This window comes from Arvicola amphibius, chromosome 7 (genome assembly GCF_903992535.2).
Source record: "Arvicola amphibius chromosome 7, mArvAmp1.2, whole genome shotgun sequence".
NCBI lineage: Eukaryota > Metazoa > Chordata > Mammalia > Rodentia > Cricetidae > Arvicola > Arvicola amphibius.
Genome location: NC_052053.1, coordinates 38,970,177 through 38,992,647, shown reverse-complemented (window position 1 = coordinate 38,992,647; position 22,471 = coordinate 38,970,177). Strand labels below are relative to the sequence as shown.

General features: G+C 36.9%; 1 protein-coding gene across 1 annotated transcript in view; it reads right to left on the bottom strand.

Moving 5' to 3' along the window:
• The window catches only part of Lrp1b (LDL receptor related protein 1B), a 1,542,993-nt gene that overhangs the window by 650,138 nt on the left and 870,384 nt on the right, over positions 1-22,471 (bottom strand). The window contains exons 19-21 of the mRNA XM_042055373.1: positions 20,729-20,809; positions 19,487-19,654; positions 3,067-3,249 (exon numbers count right to left, since the gene is read on the bottom strand). Of these exons, the coding sequence (XP_041911307.1) occupies positions 3,067-3,249; positions 19,487-19,654; positions 20,729-20,809 (432 nt within the window). The remainder of the gene's footprint in view (positions 1-3,066; positions 3,250-19,486; positions 19,655-20,728; positions 20,810-22,471) is intronic.

Below are 22,471 nucleotides of genomic sequence, written 5' to 3'. Positions count from 1 at the left end.
AAGCTGTAAAAATTTGAAGTCATGAGATTTTAAGGTAAATGGATAGAACTAGAAAGTGTTATATATACCATGTGAAGTAATGCAGATCCAGAAAGACAATCCCTACATATCTTACTGTAACTCATTGCTCTGAAACTTCAGATGTATATATGCAGGAGTATCTGCAGAACCTTGTAAAGTAAAAAGAAACCATAGGGGAAAGGATCAACACGACCCCAACGCTACGAATGAAGACACGGAAAAACATGGAGGGGGTCTTTAACTGGGAAGGTGAGAGGAAAAGAGATACACAGGGAGTTGGTGTGAGAAGAAATAAAAGAACACTGAGGATGTTTGAAAAATCCAAAATGAATCATATTAATTTATGCTTATCTAAAAATTAAAAATAATATATGTGTGAGCAAGTATTATACATCTAATATATAATTTAAATGAAATGATGGCAATTAGGTAATAATCCTAACCCCAACAGACATAGACATGCTAACAAAAACTCCATCACCAAACCTGAGAAACCTCCTTTTAAATTTTTGGCCAGATAAATGTATGGTAGACACAAAACAAGAGAGACTTTTGTTGTTGCCATTGGTTGGGTACAAGAATTGAAATGTAAGTCACTATTGCTTACAACACTAGATATTTGAACACAGGATTGAAGCAATCAAGCTTGATCTTCCTCAAGGAATAGCACTTAGAGTACAAGAAGGTGGTGTGTGCTGTTATCAATAAAAGCAATCAATAGTCCTATCTAGCTGAGTCTCCTCCAACAGTGTGAACCTGTGATCTACAATAATGACCAGCAGGACAAGACAGTCCCCAACTTGCAATAGTGTTGGGGTATCCTATAACTTTCTAATTTAACTTAAGACCCTCTAAACAGGAGAGAATTCCAGCTCAGTATTGTAGCCATGGTCCTCTATCTAGGAAGGCTGTGGAACCTAGAGGAGTATACTACTGTCATTTTCTTACCTCAGTGTAATTTATAATTTCATTCTAAATACTTAAGCTTATGATAGTAGATGAGCATAGCTCTATACCCTCATCAAAGAAAACTGATTTTGCAAAAACGGAGTCCCTCACAGCAATTCACAACTGGTCACACTGCAGAGAACAACAGATAGTGGCGTCCCCAGACCTACTTAATGTACCTTTAATGCAGCCCTTATGCACACAGCTCAGGGAACATTGTGAAAGAATGAATAGAAAGACTGTAAAGAACAAGGGGATAAGGAAGTGTGTTGGAGATTGTCTTCCATTTATAAAAGGGGACTGAACCTATGACATCTAAACAATATGGCTGACTAAAGAAAACCACTTGATACTCCAGTGTAGATGGAAAATACCTCACAACACTCCATACATAGATAAAGTGCTACAGGCAATTAATGAGTGCTAAGAATTAGAGATTCAGTCTTCCCCAGGGCTAAGGTCCTTCACTTATTATCCAATACCAAATAGTTAATCCAAAGTCATATATGAGCAATAATAAATAGACACAGTAGGTTGTAATTATATAGGTTATACATGTAGAAAGACACAATTAACAATAGTCACAATTAAAGAAAAGAGGTGCCATAAACTTGAAATGGTTGAGGTTGGGGCCATAGAAAAGATTGGAAAGAGAATGGAGATGATATGAATGCAGTACTCATATAAGAAATTATCCAAAACTTAAAAATAGAATGTATGAAAAAATATTGTTTGAAAAGTTACCAGTTGGGAAACATATCATCTTCAAAAGGAATAAACTATAGGAGTATCCAAAAACAAGTATTTCCTTTTATTTCATTGTTTCAGGTTAACAAATGTGGTGTGTTTGGGTAAGAGACACAAGTCTCCATGTCTTCAAATGGTCATCAGCTACAATCTTCCCACGCTTTTTGCAAAGAGTTGTGCTACTCCCTTTCTTGCTTGGAATAGAGAAAAGGAGGGGGGAAGCTGAGAGTCCATAGTTAAGCTATCCATGAGCAATGGCACTATAGAGGGAAATTGCAGAGTGACTTAGAATATACTGTGAAACCCACAGGAAACTTTATTATGAAACCTATCAGAAACTCTATGGTTGGGTTTCACAGTTAAACAAAAGACAAGGATGATGTGGGATTTCCCTCTGTATGCTGTGAATACCACTGGTTAATAAAGGATTGCTTTGGACCTCTACCAAGGTAGAACTTAGTTAGGCAGGGAAAACTAAACTGAATGCTGGGAGAAGGAAGGTGGGCAGAAGAGAAGCCATGTAGCCCTACCAAAGACAGATGCCAGAACTTTAGCTGGTAAGCCAGAGCCACATGGAGATACACAGATTAAGAGAAATGGGTTAAATTAATATGTAAGAGCTAACCAATAAGAAGCTAGAGCTAATGGGCAAGCAGTGATTTAAATAATATGGTTTCTGTGTGATTATTTTGGGGCTGAGCAGCCAGGAACCAACAAGTGGCCTCCTAATAACACAATGAATTAATTCTTTTCTTAACATTATCTCATCATCAGGCATATAAAGAGAAATCAGTGAGTGGGATCTCAAGAGGAACTCTCTGTAAGTAGGAAACACTGGAAATGTCATGAGACACCTTTATGGAAAATAACAGTATGGCCAATGACACTAAAAATAATCAGTTTCAAATGGCAAACAGCAGGAACCAAGCAAAGGCAATGAAATCTAGGAAAGTAGATGTAAATTGACATGTGCTACCCACCCTTCTCAGTGGCATTTTCATGTTGGGAGGATTTTATGTATGGCATTACTATGTAGGTTAGCACATGCCCTTTTGACCAGGAGATTCCATTTCAGATTCTGAACCCAAGTACCCTGATCTCAGATTTACATTCTGCTCATCAGGTTCTGTACATTTCAGCAAGGTAAACACTTTGATTTCCTCCATGAGTTCATAAAGAAAACATTGATAGGGTGGTGTTGGATCTAGACTGCCTCTGATAGATATTTCACTACTCCTACACAGAGGAGGCGAGCTTATCTACCAAAGACTAAAAATGCTTTTCAGAGGACAGGCTACAGATGGAGGCCGAGCCCAAAGGTTCTGCTCCCGGGATGTTCATTTTACTCACCTGTGCTCCTGCAGGAGAACTTGGTTTTCTGGTCACACAGTCGAATGGTACCATTGCAGCCTTTCTCGTCGCTGCCGTCCTCACAGTCCTTTTCTCCATCACAGCGCCAGAGGTCAGGGATGCAGTTTCCATCAGGGAGGCACTGAAATTCATTCCCAGTGCAGCCGGCGGGAGAATGAGCTTCTTAATTGTAAATGAATAAGGGGAAAATGGGGGCAAGATAGGAGAGACATTGTGATTTTACTGTCATTTTTTTAATACTCTTTTTCTCTTTGGGTAATATTATTATGCTAAAGAAATTATATATTTTAGTCTAACAGCTATGAAATGCTCAAGCATTTCAGATCCACTTTTAAAACAAAAATTAGGAGAAAATAATATCTACTGTCTCTTGCAGATTTCCGGAAGGTTTACATAAACGAGTAAAGACACTGTGTGGGATGTGTTACTGTTGTCTTAATTAACGCCTTCAGGTACTGTCTTTGAAGTACTTTCTCCAAGTCATGTAAACAAAATCTTCTACTGATAAGATTTTTCTTGTTTTTTTGACATTTTTGGAGCAGTTTTTTTCAAATTTTCAAGAAATAAATAACCAAAAGAAACAATAAGCACATTGTGACTAAGAGAACTTTTGGAAAATAACAACAGAGAATTTGAAAGCAAAGAAACACACACAATAAGTAAAATATCTTCAAGATACAAGATTTCATTCCTACAATCAAAGCAACACATTTTAGAGCTGAATTTAATATATACTATTACAGGCTCAAAATCTATTAATGAATAGTAATGCATATAATACCCAGGTATACTACTTTCTGGCTTGTTGATATAATGAATGTATGATAAATTAATCATCACTACGATTAAGGGGATATAAATATTAAGGCATAGATATATTTTATACTGTAACAACTGAACAATGTAAGTATAATCAACTTTTTAAAGTTTCAAAATAGCAGATATTATGAGCATCATACTAATGATATATTCCTCAATATTCTCCAGTACCGTTCTAAAATAAGTCTATTGGTATATATTTGTGACTAAAGTTTTAATGTAATAAATTTATTGTATATGTTATATTATGATTCTTAGCAAAGATTATTTAATTTGACAATTACTCACCCACTTAATTTGTTGACTTGGTAGTTATTTAAAGTAAGGATTATAAAGAATTGACTTACTTAAGATCAAAATTCTGATGTTATTAAAGCAATTACTGATACCTAGAGATGTCCTTCTATCTACCTGGAAATGTTACTGTGTGGACTACATGGTGTTTGTAAATAAATATTTTAACTACAATATTTGCTGTTTCTTTTCCTTGTGGTATATGTTTATTATTTTAAGAATTTTTTACTACAATATTTCAAGTAAATTAATTAACACTAACGAAGGCTTGATATAACTTCTAAAGAATTGTTGGAGGAGTAAATATTAACAATGCAGAGTCAAGAAAACTATCTACTACAGCAAGGAATGATAATGATAATAATAATAAGGAATAATAGTATCACTAGTACAGAGTAGGAATTATAATCTCCACATTTAAATGCTAATGAAATTTTCATTACTTTTTGTTATTATCAGCTTTTTTGTTATTAAAAGTCTAAACTCTGTAGGCTATTGCAGCATCTAAAGGCTACTACATACAACTAAATTATAGTCATTTACGAACCAGAATATAGCCAGGAATAGTAAATTTACTGTATCATGGAGAGCCAAGCTGGCATGGCAGAACAGCTGACTTAAATATGCATCGACATGTCTTTCATGTGTGAATCCCGGTCTATGTAACATTGTTTTCCCAGCTACCACTACCTTCCTGTATACTCTTTGCCTATTAATGTCTTTGTCTTTATAAGAGACTGAATTTCTTTGACAAACAAAACCACCAAAACAAGCGAAAACTGTATCTTCTATTCAGAAACCTCATTGTTAGTTATTACAGTTTACGAAATTGAACTTATATGTAATGTTTTGTATTGCTACATATGCTCCCCTGAACCCTTTCAAGCTACCCAGCACTTTTGACTCTCAACGAAAGGCAGCTCTTTCCAGTTCTCTTAGCATCTGTTTTATTCTTATGCATTGTGTCTCCCGTGCTCATTTACTGAGTCCCATTGCTCTATGCAGCAAATAACTAAGGGGATGGGATAAAACCCAGCTGGAAATGAATCATTCATCTGATTCATTTTACTTTGTGAAAAGTTCTGTAAACTCTATATTGTCACAGACACTTCAGCTTTCCCAGGACTACTCCATTAGCTGGTGGTGGTGGTCAGTGATCAAAAAAAAAAATGTAGAAAGAAAGAATCAGAAATTCTGGGTAGTGATGACCATGGCCTATGTATCATGAGAGAAGGAAGCATGTAGAAATATAATAAATTACTGTATAAACAGGAAAATACACCCATGTAGAAAGTAACCAATGTGAGGAGTGGAATGAGTTCCAATAATGTCACTGAAATCAGGATGGATTGTCATAGACCCATTACGCTGTGGCCAAACACAAGGACAAAGTCTTTGTATTAAATTGGAAAAGTTTTAAATATTGCCTTTGTTATCCAACCATTGCAGATTTGGAGATAACTATTTCTTTGGTGTTCATTCAAGCCAACTAGAAGGCATAAAGAAAGCAGGACTCTAGAAGGTCCACATTATTCTTGAAAGGAATATACTTTATCACAATTTGTCTGTTAAACCTACTCACATAGATCTGGATCTTATAATCTCAATCACTTCTAAATAAAGGCTAATCAACTGGACATGTATTACAACTTTCACTCTTTATTACCAGAAAAGACTGACTTGATTATAAATCACTAAATATGAGTTTAGTTACAGAATAAGTCATAGGAGCCAAATCTAAAATGATGGGGGAAAGCTATGAAAAATTTAAGGAAAAAAAAGCTGGCTAAGCAGAAAGACTGTAATAGGAAAAATTTCAAAACAAGAGTTAATTTGAAACACAAACAAAGAAATAGGAGTTAGTGAGTAAAATACGATCTGGATAGTTAGGGCCAGAATTTTGTGGGCATTTATTAATAACCAAGGTAAAATAAATTCAATTATATCAGTGCTGGAGATTTTGAAACTCTACATTATGATAACATAATTCGGTTCACGTTGTCAATTTTCGCTGGCTACTGTTTGGATAAATGGATCATCTGAAGCTTGAATCAGCGTCCAGATAACACCAGTTGTTGGACTTCCCAGATCCAAATAGCAGACACGGCTTCTGCTTCTGGAAACATTTCACAGGGTAGGGGACACCCACATAAATGTGCAGTTGCCAAGCGACATCATAAATACTCATGGCAGGAGCCAGTGCTGTGAGAACAGATAAAACCACCCTAGCCTTGGTGGGTCTCACGTGAGCCTGTCTTATGACAGAAACAAAGCAGGTGTTCTCAATCCTGTTTTATAATCAATTGGAGGATTGAACACATTCTCACATGCTAAAAATCATTTTTCCACTGACCTACATCAGTGGAGATCAAAGATTTATTAATTTTTTTAGCAAATTTAGTAGATTTTTAAAAACTGTGGGGAGTGTGGGAGCAGAAGTGACAAGAAAGAAACAGGCAGGCAGGGCCTAGACCTAGCAAACCATTTGTATGAAGCTAAATGTTAGATTTAAGCTGGAAGGAAAAAGAGGATAATAAAAACAATATTCAGTTTGATTCTCCTGATTGCATAGACATTCCAAGTAGATAACTTCAGGAATATTTACATGATGGATAGGAAGAATGTCTATTACATGTTAATCTCTCTCTCTCTCTCTCTCTCTCTCTCTCTCTCTCTCTCTCTCAGTGTGTGTGTGTGTGTGTGTGTGTGTGTGTAGAATCAAGATGCACACATTTACACATCTATTTTCTCTTCTTGAACACTGGTTTATACTTAAGTCACTGCCCTAATATCCACAAATACACACAAACATTTGCATTTTTCATTCCCCCTCTGCTTCCTCTTCCTACATCATTAAAACTACCTGAAAAGAGCCCATACCTAGTTAGGGATTTGTGAGTTCTTTTCTTTCAACGTATTTTTTTTTTTTAATTTTGGAGTTTTATTCATCTTAACTCTCTTGCCAAATACAATCAGGTTCTGTTAAAAGTTGCTGATTTTCCTCTGTGTAGAGAGCAACATCCCCCAGAAAGAGCCTACAAGGGCTGCTCTAACATTAGTTCCAAATTGTGTGACTCCCCAGAGTCCTGGCTTCCTCAGCTCTGAGGCTTGGCACAGTTCGTCTTTGTGCTATGGTTGTCTCAGTGGAGTGCTCTAGTTATGGCTGTGTGTTTATGTGCACGCTCATGCTGTTTTACTCTTGTGTTTCCGTGATGCTGCTGCTGGTTATTATATTTTTAACTAATGGAATTTTACTGTATTTTTTTTAACCCTGAAGCTATTTAAACCAAACATACAATTTGGGAAATCTAATAAATAAATAAATATAGAACCCTGGAGGAAATATAGCAACTGATAGTAGAATTTATCTGAATATTTAAATGCATCTGCTGCAACTAAATATTTGCAGTTGTAAGACTAGCAACTCTACAAAAAAAATATAGAGGAATTGCAACTACACACGCACACACACACACACACACACACACACACACACACCATATACACACACACATTTGGTTTGGTAAGTATGCTAAAGTCTTCCATACTCTCAGAGGAAAGAGAATATAGGGATGGAAATATGGCGAATTATTTAAAATTTGAGTCCAATCTGGAGAATTATTTTTACTCCTTTTTAAAATGACTTTTATGCCTTAGCTTGATATTTATCATTCACTGTTTTGAAAATTATATAGCACTATGCTTTCTGAGCATCAAGTTTCTTGCAGTTTATAAGTCACATATCCTTCTGTCTGGTCTGCCTTTCTTTCTAGATCTTTGTTTAACCATTATTATTAAATATTCCTTTGTGGATGGGAGACATTTGTTTAAGACTTACTTTCCAGATGTTTTTATCCATCACAGAAACCAGTCCACAGAAAACTTGTGGCCTCACCCTACTTATCAATATATGGAGAAAACCTTAGCTGTTCATTCCTCAGGGAGCTTAAATTTCCCCTAAGAATGTTGGGATTTTTTGTGGCGGTGTTACAAACTTTATGACTCAAATCTCTCTCTCCCTCTCTCTCCCTCCTTCCTTCATCTCTTTCTCCTCCCCGCCCTGATGCGTATTCACCTCTTCACCAGAACTTGGTGACTGATGGAAAGCCAAGGTCTAGTGGATTTGTCTGGTCATCATCTTACTATATTCCATTTACATTCCTTCTCTCCTCTTCACCTTCGCATGCTTCCAAAATACAGGTTTGATAATTTGTTTAAAAACAAGTACCTTTTTATTGTTTTATTGCATTATACATTTTTCTCCATTCCCTTCCCTTCCTCCCCTCTTCCCTTCTGCCCTCTCCCATGACCCACCATACTTCCAATTTACTCAGATCTTGTCTTTTTCTCCTTCCTATTTAAATCCATGTATGTCTCTCTTAGAGTCCTCTTTGCTGTCTAGGTTCTCTGGGATTGTGAATTGTAGGCTGGTTTTTATTTGTTTTGTGTCTAAAAGTCACTTATGAGTGAGTATATATGATATCTGTCTTTCTGGTCTGGGTTACCTCACTCAAAATGGGTTTTTTTCTAGATCCATTTCTTTGCCTGCAAATTTCAAACTCACATTTTTTACTTCGGAGTAAGATTCTATTGTATAAATGTACCACATTTTCTTTATCCATTCTTCAGTTGAGGGGCATCTATGTTGTTTTCAGGTCCTGACTATTGCAAATAATGCTGCTATGAACATAGTTGAGCACATGCCCTTGTGGTATGAATGAGTTTCCTTTGGGTATATACCCCAAAGTGGTAGTGTGAAATCTTGAGGTAGATTGTTTCCTAACTGAGAAATTCCAATCCACATACCTATGAACACCTGATTTTGGAAAAAGAAGTTAAAAATATAAAATGGAAAAAAGAAAGCATATTCAATAAATGGTGCAGGCATGACTGGATCTCAATATGTAGAAGAATGAAAATAAATCCATATCTATCACCTTGCACAAAACTCAAGTCCAAATGGATCAAAGACCTCAACATAAAGCCAACCACACTGAACCTCATAGAAGAGAAAGTGAGAAGTAAACTTGAACACATTGATACAGAAGAACATTTCCTAAATATAACCTCAGTAGCACAGACAATGAGAGAAACCATTAATAAATGGGACCTGCTGAAACTGAGAAGCAAAGGACACAGTCAAGAATACAATAGTGCAACCTACAGAATGGCAAAAGATCTTCACCAACCCCCCAATGATCAGAGGATTGATTTCCAAAACATAAAAGAACTCATGAAACTTGATAGAATAAATAATCTAATAAAAAATGGGGTACAAACCTAAACAGAGGACTCTCAAAAGATAAATCACAAATGACAGAAAGGCACCTAAGAAAATGAACAACATCCTTAGCCATCAGGAGAATGCAAATCAAAACAACTCTGAGATTCCATCTTATGCTTGTCAGAATGGCCAAGAGCAAAAACATGAAGCCAGTTTATGCTGCAAAGGATGTGGCTTAAGGAAGACATTCCTCCATTGCTGGTGGGAGTGCAAACTGATACAACCAGTTTGGAAAACAAGTACCTTCTGAACAGTCAAATGCAGTCTGGGATGGAGATGCACTTATGCACACTAATATAAGATTTGAAATGCTTATCAAGTCCATGAAATCTCAGGGGCAATAAAAAACAATTTCAAATTTTGATATATTTGTTGTTTGGATAAGTTAAAAGGGCTGAATAGGAAAATATTTAAAGGATTGTATAGATACCCAAACACAAACACATTGCTTTTATGTTAACACTTAGACATAAACAGACACAAAAGCATTGAGACAGAACTTTCAGTCTACTCTAAAAATAACCTATTCCCTTAGATCATTAAATGAATATTAAAATTAAAACTAGAGAAAATATTAGGCTACTTCATATAAAATTCATATTTTAGAAACACTATTTCAAATATTTCACACAAAATCAGAACATACTAGAGGTAATTAGCTAATGAAAAAACAAACCGTTACTAAAGCGCATGTTAATCTGTAGAATTTGCATATAAAAAGCATAAAATTAACGTCTCTATGATGAAATCCCATGAAGCTGAAGCAGTGATTATCTATGTGAAGATAGTTGTAGTGTTTAAGTGTACGACTCTAAACACTAGAGTAATTTCTTAGGAGGATTTTGGTTGATTTAATATTGAAAATAAAATGAAATACAGCTAAATTTTCATATACATAAGGAAACAAATGTTGACTGCTCTCACTGTCTCTGAAGGAGTTTAAAAGCTATCTTAGCAGCCATGTTCCTTCCCACTGTTAATTGCTTTACTCCCACACCATCATCGACACTACTTAATCATTGAGCGGTGAAGCGATTATTTTGTAGCTTGCCTTTTTCCCCCCTATCCATTTTTTGATTGCTTCTTTCGCAGCAATACCTAGTCTTTCTCTCTTAATAGCTGTAAGCCACTCTGACACTGGAGAAGCTCAACTTGACTAAGCCAAAATGTGAGAAACCAGAAGCACAACTTGACTGTGAAAAGTAGAGAGCTCTTGTGGTTACTCTTTCCGCTTCCTAGTCTCCTGTTTATTCTAGATGCTATCAAACTATATGACTCTGGCATCAAGATGAATAATTATTCTCTTAATACAAAGGCTATCCTGCCTTGGAACAAGTACAGATCCATTTTTAATAATTTTCTGCAGAGTAATGATGGGAATGAAAGACTTCCTCAGTAGCAAATAGTGTTCTCCTCCCATATGATAAATTTATATAGTTTATTTCAATTTTCCCAGTAGATTCAGTGTGGATTTTAAAACTACCTTTTCTAGCCTTGTGTACTGTGGATACCACAGATCTTCCCTTCCTATCTGACCTCTCCAGACTCATTGCTTTAGTCCAGATCCAATTCTATCAGGTACTACCAGCTGACCCAGAGGCCACTTCTGCCAGGGATTCAGATTAGGCTACCTGCAGATCTCCACCTCTCTTTCTGCTCCTCCAGTCCCAACTTCCTCAGTCTTAGTCCAGCTCTGTAGCAGAATATCTTCCGTGGTCTTCTTTTCCTCTCTGCCTTCATCCCCAATGAACCACAAAGACCTTCTCTTTCAACCTTCCTCCAGTGTACCCCAGTATCCCAATCTCCAACAGCAGCAGCAGGCATTCCTTACAAAAAAATGAACAAACAAATAAACAAAAACAACAACCCTCCCCCCCCAGCTGAGCAAGCCAGGGAAACAGGCAAGCTAACTGAAGACCTCACCACTCCCCCTCTCTGGGTTCAAACCCACAGTCACATCCGCAACACTATAGTAGACCCTTCACTAAAGGTGACCTCTTTTCTCTGTCTGATCCCATTTCATGGAGACAGAATGGGTCTCTGATTCCTGTGCCTAACATTGGGAATCTTTTCAACTCTTTTGTGTTGCTTTGTCTACCCTAAAGAAAATAGTTTCTGGCCGGGCGGTGGTGGCGCACGCCTTTAATCCCAGCACTCAGGAGGCAGAGGCAGGCGGATCTCTGTGAGTTCGAGACCAGCCTGGTCTACAAGAGCTAGTTCCAGGACAGGCTCCAAAGCTACAGAGAAACCCTGTCTCGAAAAACCAAAAAAAAAAAAAAAAAAAAAAAAGAAAATAGTTTCTGTTTTATTGTGTTATATTTTTTGTCATGTTTTGTTGTTATCGTGTACAAGTCTGTTCTTTTCTAAGGAGAGACAGAAAGGGAGTAGGTCTAGAAGGAAGAGTAGTGGGGAGGAACTGGGAGGAGTAAAGGGCAAAGAACCTATAATCAGGATATATTGTAAGAAAAAAAGAATCAGCTTTCAATAAAAGGAAGAAAAACAAAAGTGATCTTTTTCTTAGTAATTGAATGAAAATCTTTTGATTTTTCTTTGCTATTGATGTAAAAGTGTTTGCAGTATTAAAGTTCAAATGAATTTAAAGATATAATTTGTCTTGGAAAACAATGTTTTCTTATAGATAAAATCCATTAGTAATTAACATTGTTTTGATATCTCAGCATTAACTGTTTCCAAAGAAAACAAATCAATCTGTGAGAGAATAAAGTTAATCCATGCAGTTTATATTACATTGAAAACAGATGTACCCTTATCAACATTTAGCACAACGTTGAATTTTATTTTGTGAGGGAGCAATTTATACTTTCAGTAAGATGAATAACAACATTACTATGACTTTTGTCAATACTTGATTTGCAAATTCCTTCATGTTTAAAGTCATACTTCTTTCTCAGTCAAATATTCTGAGAATTACTGGCAGTGATTTTGCTGCTTTCCTCCATGCATATTGATAGATTTATTTAGAACAAAAATCTCGGGAAAGGTATTGGAGGAAGAAAGAACAGGACCAGGTCTGTCTCTAATGACAGTTGTACAGGCAGACACCCCCTCTCACTCAGGCTACACAGAAGGCCTGAAGAGTTGGCAATAAAGCTTGGGTGATACACTTTGGTGCAAATATGGCAACCCTAGTTAATTTTTCTGAATATACTCTGGAAGGAGTGAATTTGCCCTCCCCACAATTATTCTCCGACAATCATACATGTTACCAAGCCCTTCTTTCTCTCTCTTTTCTAAATAAATTTTTTCTCTTTTTTTGCAAATTGAATTTGTGTAACTTCAAACATTCAGGTAGAATCTCTAAATCACAAAAATAGAAAGAAAGAGGAATAAAGGAATGTACACAAAAGGAAAAAGGAAATGAAATTCAAGATTTCATCACAAAACAATACAAAAGGTTAGTAATGGGGAAACTAAGGAGAACTTGCTGCAATAGATGTTCATATAAGAAGTAAAGGAAAACTCTTATCAACTATAAAATAGCAGAGAAATATGCAAGTGAGTGACCACATGGCCAGATTCTAGGTCCGTCTCCTAAATTAGCAGAATAAGTGAAAAAGATGCACCCTTGCTGTCCTGCTTGTGTGCTCTGAGGAGAAGGTACCCTAGAGATGGGTGTGAGGTGAACCTTGTGCAGGGATATTTTTAGTATGCATGTTTAACCATTAACGCAGCAAACTTTTCTGTCATTTTCGCAAACTTTAGAAATAATTAGAAACTATCCTTTGAAGGTTTTCATGAAAGAAAAATGACAGGGTGGCTTATTGGAACTACTAAAGTAAATTTTGGTATTTTGTTTCCTACATGGATAAAACTGAATTCTACTGCTTCTTTGACTATTTCACTGGGATGTCTAAAGTGTGGGTGGGAAATCAAAAGTTTTATTCCTTTAGAATTGCTTTTTTTCCCCATTACTAAACAAGTAACCTGAATTTTCAATTACTATCAGGTTTAGACAACTGTTGTGAGTACCCAAAGCCTCCCTGGGTAGAATGTTGGTTTTGCTTTGGTTGGTTAGTGGTACTGGTCAATGCTTCATTTCAGTCTAACTCTGTGGAAAATATCTCCCTGGTTCAAAGGCATCAGCCTCAGTATTTCTTCCACAGAAAACCAGTTCTTTACACACTCAGAGGGATAGGGTTTGTTTAGATGAATACATGTCCTTATCTGTGAGACAAAATAATTTGGCTCAAAGGTCTGTGATCTTCTCCCAGCTTCCTAATTTTTTTTATGTCTACAAAAAGGACCTCTTACGATGAGAAAACATTTTTTGGGGAGAGACGTTAAAATTGTCTGTGTAGGAATGTCCATAGCTGTTCCAGTTGAAAGGCTCCAGAATCGATTTAATAAGATGGATTGTGAGGGATAAAGGAGATTAAAATTTAAAGGAAGGTCATAGCTACTTATTGCTACTGTTTAGTATAAAGGTCAGAGTCTGTAGGGCAAGCATTGAGAATTTCATTAGACTGGCCTGTAGTAAAAAGAAAGGTGTTTCCATCTCTTATCTTTACATAGAACCAAGTATATCATTCTGAGTAAGAGAGTAATTGCTTGTGAATTTATATATATATATATATATATGTATGTATATATATACATACATATATATATATATAAAGTCATACAAAGTTGGAATAAACAGAATATGCTCAATAACCACCTGAACAGCTGGATATAACAGAAACACATGATCTTTATGAAGAGCTCAAGTTGTGGACCTCTATACAAGTATCTTGATCTTGTGAGTCATGGGTAGTGTATGCCATAAAGAAATCAGAAATGCAAAGTACCTGGTGATAACCTAGGCACCAACACATTTTCTTATTTTTCTATCACTGTTTTATCAACAATTACATTTCCTCAGTGTTACTTGCGACTTAGACCTCAGATGCAAAAATGATTTTAAATGCACTAACAACCATATAGAAGTGCAAGAACAACAGATAGGAGAAATAGCCTGCGCTTTTATTTTATTGACCTCTGGACCGAGATTGCCAATAATTACTAGACAAGTGAAAATGACAGTTTGCTGAAATAGATGAGCAGAATCGGATAAATACATATAATCTTGCATATCATTATGTATATCCCAGGATCTCGTACATCATTTATCTATATCCCAGCATATCATTACCCAAAGAGACAAAATAAAGATGACATGAGTTCTGACAAGGAAAAGAAATTCTGTGTTCCAGAAAAAAAATAAAACTTATATTCAACAGTTATTTGCTGTGCATTAAATAGAACCCACGGCCACAAAGGTAGAAGGATAAGATGAGATTATTCTGGTTTCTTTTTACAATGTGGAAACAACAAAACATGAGATGAAAGAATTATTAAGGAAATGGACCAAAGGAAAGAACAACATATGTTTTCAAAGCAGAAAGAATGATGGTTAGATCAGAATAAAAATAACCATGTGGGCAGAGGAATGTGAACATGTGTGAGCACATGTATTAACAAATTAAATGATTGCCTAATGGATTAGATCAAGCATTGCTGATAATAAATCAACATGAAGATCCATGCACACACAATTTTCAATTTGCATTTGTACTGTATTTGCTATATAAATAGGAGATCACTTGTCACAGAATTAATCAAAATCAATCAACTTATTCACTTAGTGCAGCAGGTAATAAGTATTTCTAAAAGCCACACAGAAGGCCTCAGGATCAATGGTAAAAAATCACACTCGTCTAGATGTCCCTTTAAAATGTAGAATGCAACTATGTGAAAACTATTAAATTGCTTTTAAGAAAAACTTCAAAGTTTAGGTGAAATCTAAACTTGTAAGAAAAACATGTCACCTCCTCTATTATGAACATGATAAATTATTGAATATTAACTTTAAAAAGAGTTTCAGAGGAGACTGACAAGAAATAATCATGTAAAGGTATTAGCAGTGTTTATACCAAGAGTGGAATGAAGGTAAGATTTTGAAAAAAGCCTGAGTAGATTGTTACATAATTTAAATAAAAGCTGTCAAAGTGAAATCATAATTATTTTATGCATTTGTATTTATGCTTATCAAGATTATTCAGAGTTATTCTTCTAGTATTTCACATGTAGAGTTGTACACTTATAAGAAACAACGGATCTCACTTTGACAGTATATGTTTACATATTGTGGGAGCTTGAATGAGAATGACCCTCCTAGGCTTGTATATTTGGATGCTTCATGCCCTGTTTGGGAAGGATTAGGGAAGGGAAGTGTGACCTTTTTGGAGGAAGTATGTCTCTAGGGCTGGGATTTGAGGTTTTACAAGCTCATACCATTCCCATTTCACTCTCTCTCTCCTCTCTCTTCTCTATTTCTCTCTCTCTCTCTCTCTCTCTCTCTCTCCCTCTCTCTCTCTCTCCCTCTCCCCCCCCCCCCCCCCCCCCCCCCCCCTCCCTCTCTCCCTCCCTCCCTCCTTCCCTCCCTCTCTGCCTCCCTCCCTCTCTCCCTCCCTCCCTCCTTCCCTCCCTCTCTCCCTCCCTCCTCTCTCTTTCCCTTTGTCTGTCTGCTGCTTGCCATAATGGTGATGGATGCATTCTCTTAACATGTAAGTCACCATAAACTCATTCTTCTATAAGTCACCTTGGTCATGGTGTTTTATCAGATAGTAAGTAAAACACATGTAAATGATCTTTTTGTACGAACCTTTCAGTATCTAAGTACACAGTCATGCTTGGTTTCTCAAGCACTTCTCCTATACTACGTTCTATGAGTACAACTAGGTCTTCTTTTTTAAAAATGAACAAAACAAAAACTATTCACCTAGGACAACTGAAATCAACAAAATACAAAGGTCATGGTTATGACAGGAGAAATATGGCAGAGCAAAACAAAGTTCAGTTCAAGTGACGAGAGACAGAAACCAAATCAAAGGATGGAACCCTTGTGGATGACTTTCTATTAATAAAATTGACTCTCTTTCTCTCTCTCTCTCCCTCCCCCCTCCCTCTCTCTCTCCCTCTCTCTCTCTCTCTCTCTCTCTCTCTCTGTCTCTCTCTCTCTCTCTCCTTCTCTCTCTCCCTCTCCTTCTCTCCCTCCCTCTCCTTCTCTCTCTATTTCCTTCTGTCTTACCTACTTTATCTTGACTGTCTTTCGTGTATGTGTGTGTGTATAACAACAATGCTTTATGAAGTCACTGTGTTCTTTGACTATAGAAAGTTATAAAATGAGCAACCCAAACAAAAGAAAATTAAGAGACAAAGGGTGAGATGCTCATTAACACCAAAGAGAACAATTTCTGTTAGAGTTGCTTATCACATTGTGATGAAAAACCCACCAGGGCCATGGAAATACTTCCTTTCTGAATGTGATATCACAGAGAACACAAACTGAGTAAGAATTTTATGAAATTTTATGAAATGGAGATTCTATATAAACTATTCCAATTGTGAACTGTTTTATTCCCTTGGAAAAAACTTGAGTCAAGAGGGACTTCACCATATGCTCTGTCTTCCAGGAAGTGTAGAGCAAAGTGCTAAGCAATTATTTGGGGGGATTTAATGAGCTTTGACAGCTAGTCTTTAAACTCAAGCCAGAAACTCCTGCTCTTTCTTCCACAGCAGGTTTTGAAACTGAACTATGGTTCTAATTACATCAAAGCTCTACCTTGTCACCAGCCACATAAGTCTTATGTGTGATAATAACTTCCATACTATATGTCAATATCATTTCAAAACTTCTGTACCAGAAAGTGTAATCAAAATAATAGAGGATGAAAAGTAAGGGGCTCTCTTGTCCTGAAGCCATCCTAAATGTCATCTTTACTCAATTGCTGTGTCCAGTCCTCAGCATGAAGCATTCTTGGTTAGAGAATCCTTGTATAGTTTATAACTCAAATTCTCTCATGTTTCTTGAAACATGTCCATGAATCATACAGATTTTAAGAATCATTGCCTTAGTGTTCTACATCATAAGATGGTCATATTGACAGTCTGGTCTTTATAGCAATATGTGGAGAAACTGAGTTGTTGTGAGAAAGAAGCCTATTAACATTGAAATGTCTCAGCCAGGCAGTGGGACATTAAGATTTTAATCCCAGAGCTAAGGACGCAGGGGCATATAGAGACAGAAAGATTTTTGTGAGTTCAAAGCCAACCTGGTCTACAGAGTGAGTTCTAGGTCAGTTAGGGTGGTTACACGAAGAAACCCTGTCTCAAAAAACAAAACAAAACAAAACAAAATTAAAATGTCTTTGCTCATATGATAATTCAACTGGAAACACTCTGGAGTCTACAAGAGGCTATGGGTATTTGTGAGGCTGACATATCTTTTCAAACTTCGTAAAGTGCAATTGTCTCTTCAACTATCAACAAACATGCATAGAAAAGAGGAATAAGATCTTGTTGCTAGGTGAAAATAAATTAACTTCGGGGCAATTTATCTTTCATAGCATATTATGGGGCATCGCCAGCATGTCACAGATGCAAACCCTATGAGAAGCCCGAAGAAACATCTGTGAGGAGGGCAAATGAGCTAAACTGCAGTGCATTAATGAGGTGTCAATTACCCTCTAGATGAATGCTGTAATACTTAATTTAAAAAAAGAAAAAATATCTCCAAGTAATTATTTTCTATGCACAGTTAGTAATAAGAATTTTCATTTTTCATATTCTCAGGAAACAAATACAATGGGAGAGAGAAGAAGAAGAGGATGACAGAGGAGAGGCATGGGGAAGAAAGAGAGAGAGGACAGAAGGTTATCACATAATGAAGAATAAGAGACAAATCATATTTAATATTAGCTCTATCAATAATTCAACATTCCCCTGATTCAAAGACAATTCAATTCAAATGTCCACATGAAAAATTTTCTTAGTAGTTTTCTGCTTCTTTTCTAGTTTCTATTTTGTTCACCCCCTCCCCAAAAAAGAAAAGCATTATAAATCATGTCGAGACCAACAATGTAAGTACTTATATTACCTTGCCTCAGAGCTCAAGGACATTGAACAGCCATTTTGGATCATTCCTATGATTCTAATAATGCAGACCAAATAAAATGAATCAATTGGTAAATCTGCAGAAAAGCCAGGGACCTTCTTTTAAAAACGCAGAATGCAGAGCTAGCCACTGTTTTCAATGACAGAGAGAAAACAACATGGAAGAATATTCTTGAGATATTAACTTTCATATGAGATCTCAAAGGTTTAGAGAAGACAGATGTGGTTATTCGAGAAAGTCTTTGAAAACTAAGTTTCCACAGTGTAACTGGCTCTCTAGATTCCACCACCTTAAATAAAGCATTTATTGTTCATACATGTACATGTCACCCATTGAAAGAGAGGCTACGGATTTTTAATCATTTTACTTAGCCCTTAGTACTGAATAATATTTATGGAATTAATAAAGAAATTCTCTTAGTAAAAATTGTCTGTTAAATGAAAAAGGTAACACTGTTATTGTTTTAAAAGCTCTGATTACAATATTGTTTGTTGACACACTAATATGTCTGATGGTAGATTATATTTTACAAAGCAATGCATGCTGTTGACAGGGTCTGTTTTATCACAGATATGCTCAGAACCACAGTCCTGGGCTCTTTGCTCTCTTTATTATTGACAGTCAATTTTTCTGGAACTGTGGATAATTAGATCTATTACTAAATACTTGTCTCATAACTCAAGGGAAGAGATTTGGCATAATATCAAAGTAAAACTACATTTTGTACGATTTTTTTTTTCCTTTTTGAGGCACTTTAAATTTTTTATGAGGTTAGAATAATGGTGCCAAAGCATTTAATGAATGTAGAAAGCCACAACCACAGAAATAAACCCAGCACTGGGCACAACTGAAGTAAGAAACCAGAGAGGAGAAAAGAAAAAAGAATTAAAAACAGAAGGTCCAAGGTAATATTCTCCTCCTCTTCATGTGTGTTATTAATGTGATGAACTGTTCAATTGTGATTTCATAGTGATTTCATACACTCTAAATAGTTCAATGATGGGTCAACCTATAGCGATATTTCCCAGTTTTATAACCTTACTGACCCAGTTTAGTACAATTGACGTGTTTTTCATCACTGAAGTCACCACAGTCGTTGTCACCATCACAGGCCCAATGCCCTGGGATACACCGGCCACTGGCACATCTGAACTGGTCATCAAAGCAAGCGTGCACGCAGTCCACCTCATCGCTCCTGTCCCCGCAGTCGTCATCTGGAGAGAAACATCCAAAGCTAGTCAAAAAACTAACATGGAAGAACATGTTGTTTTTTTTTTTTTTTTTTTTTTTTATGTTGATAACATTTTTCTGTGCAGAATTTGCTTACGGTTTTGGAAAAGGAAAGATACACTCCTGAGCAACATTTCCCATGAACAGTCAATTAGTCTGACATCACATCTCCTCTGGTTGAATACCAAATGCAAAACCAACTTTGGATTTTGCATCTTAAAATCTAATTGGTTTATAAATAACTAACCACCAACTCACTGCCTCACCACCACAAGGACTAAGCAGAAAGTGGTGGCTCTGGGAATTGTAAGTGATATAGCGCAATAGCATTATGGTGAAATTGCTTCCTGAAGCTACTGTTTATGTGCGTCAGAATTTGTCGCTGCAACTTCTATCCAGTGCCTTTGTGTTTATGCTCTGACCAGATGATTTCCTTTTCATTCCTCCCTTGCTACCTACCCAACTGGATTTATACATGGGAACTGTATGTTCAATTAGAAACGATTCATACTCAGTGTTGATTATTGCAAGAGGGAGAGGAGGGGAACACTCAAAGACAGTGGATTAAATGGAACTAAATGACATTGATCAATATATAATTCAGTTGCCTGCATTTAGAACGACTTGGCATAATGATACAATTAAGTACAGGGGGAAACATTACTTGTACATAAAAAGCAAGGTGACAGAGCTAAGATCATCAAGATAATTGCACCATAATTCATAAACTGCCAAGGTTATATAAATGCTTTGGGAACCTGAAATTGTTCTGGTCATTTCCCTAATTGTTCTCCTTATTCATCTTTGTAGATTTAGCCTATGCCCAAAATAATATCTGAAAACGAAGCACTGTTAAAGCCCCATGGGACAAATATCATGCTCCATTATCCTTAACGCTGATCCCCAGCGACGTGCCAGCTGCCCGCTCACCACTTTTCTTAGCCACTTTGCTTGGCTCTGCAAGCTTTGCTTGCAAACTTCCTTTGAAGGAAGCCAGACAGCCCAGAGCTCTGGGCTCCAGTCTAGTCCGTGTTGTGCAGTGAGCACTTGGTACTTGCCGGTGTCACAGTGCCATTTACTGCTGATGCATCTTCCGCTCTTGCATATGAACTGAGTTCGAGGCTCACAAGTCGGGAATTCTGTGAAAGATACAAAAGAACCAACAAGAATTTTTTTATGGACTGTGCTTGACTTGAGTTGTATCCCATTTACTAATGTGATCAGAAGTTTTGTCCTCTACAAAGACACAGGCGACAGTAGAAAAACAAATACAGTGGTTATAACTTCTCAAAGACACGGATTACCACACTTCCACGTCTGAAACGACGAATTTCCAGCCACTGTAAGTCCAGGAGAATCGCTGAATGAAAAGTCATTAGGATTCACGATATTTTCAAATATGTGTTCAGGAACAATCTTGTGGTGAATGATCACAACCAGGGCTCTACGGGGCTGCTACAAAATGCTGCTTCGGTGTATCCAGATTGCTGGGCTTTTCTAAATACAAGCCACACAGGATGCTCAAGGGTAGCACCGACCTCTGAGGGATGCCAACAGTGTAAGGTGAAATAAATTTATCAAATAATGAAGTCAGTTCAGTTGCTACCATATGTTTACAAAGACTTTGACACTACCAATTTGAGTCTAACAAGGTGAACCCTGAAAAATAATTCATATTGTTAAAATGTAATTTAGTTTAATCAACTAAATTAAAAAAATAAAAAGTGCTCCTTTCCTATCCTGTACACAATAATAATAAATAGTAATAATGATAAAAGGTAAATAATATATAAAATACAATTAGCCATTTTAACATTCTAGTGAATCCAGAGGTCAGTACTAACATAATAAGAACTGATGATAATAAAATTTAAAAAACATAATAGTAACCAGAGAAAAATTAACATGCTGAAGAGTTCAGGCAATAATTTGAACTAAGCGTTCTGCTAGGAAAACAGTAATATACCTGTTTATAGATGGTGGAAATGATTCACTTAAAGATTTGTGGATTCCAACCCAAAAATATGAATATGGTATGTACTCACTCATTTGTGGATTCTAGCTATAAACAAAGGACATTGAGCCTATAATTCATGATCCTATAGAAGCTAAGTAATAAGGTAAACCCAAAGAAAAACATATATAGATCTACCTGGAAATTGGAAGTAGACTAGATCACCTGGCAAAAGTTGGGAACATTGGGGTGGAGGATAGTAGGAAGGGGGAGGGGGAGGAAAAGGGGAGAAGGGAAGGACTAGAGAGAGCTTGGGGGAGTGGGATGGTTGAGATGGAGGAAGAATGGATATGGGAACAGGGAAGGAGATATCTTAATTGAGGGAGCCATTTTGAGGTTGGCAAGAGGCTTGGCTCTGGAGGGGTCAGGAGTCCACAGGGATGACCCCAGCTAGGACCCTGGGCAGTGGAGGAGAGGGTGCCTGAACTGGCCTTGTCCCATAGACACATTGATGAATATTTTGCATATCACCATAGAACCTTCATCCGGCTATGGATGGAGACAGAAACAGAGACCCACATCGGAGCACTGGACTGAGCTCCCAAGGTCCAGTTGAAGAGCAGAAGGAGGGAGAATATGAGCAAGGAAGTCAGGACCATGAGGGGTTCACCCACTGAAACAGTGTGTCTGAGCTAATGGGAGCTCACCAACTCCAGCTGGACTGGGAATGAACGAGCATAGGATCAAACTGGTTCCTCCGAATATGGTTGACAGTTGGGGCAGACTGAGGGGCCAATGACAATGGCATTGGAATTTGTCTCTACTGCATGTACTGGCTTTTTGGGAT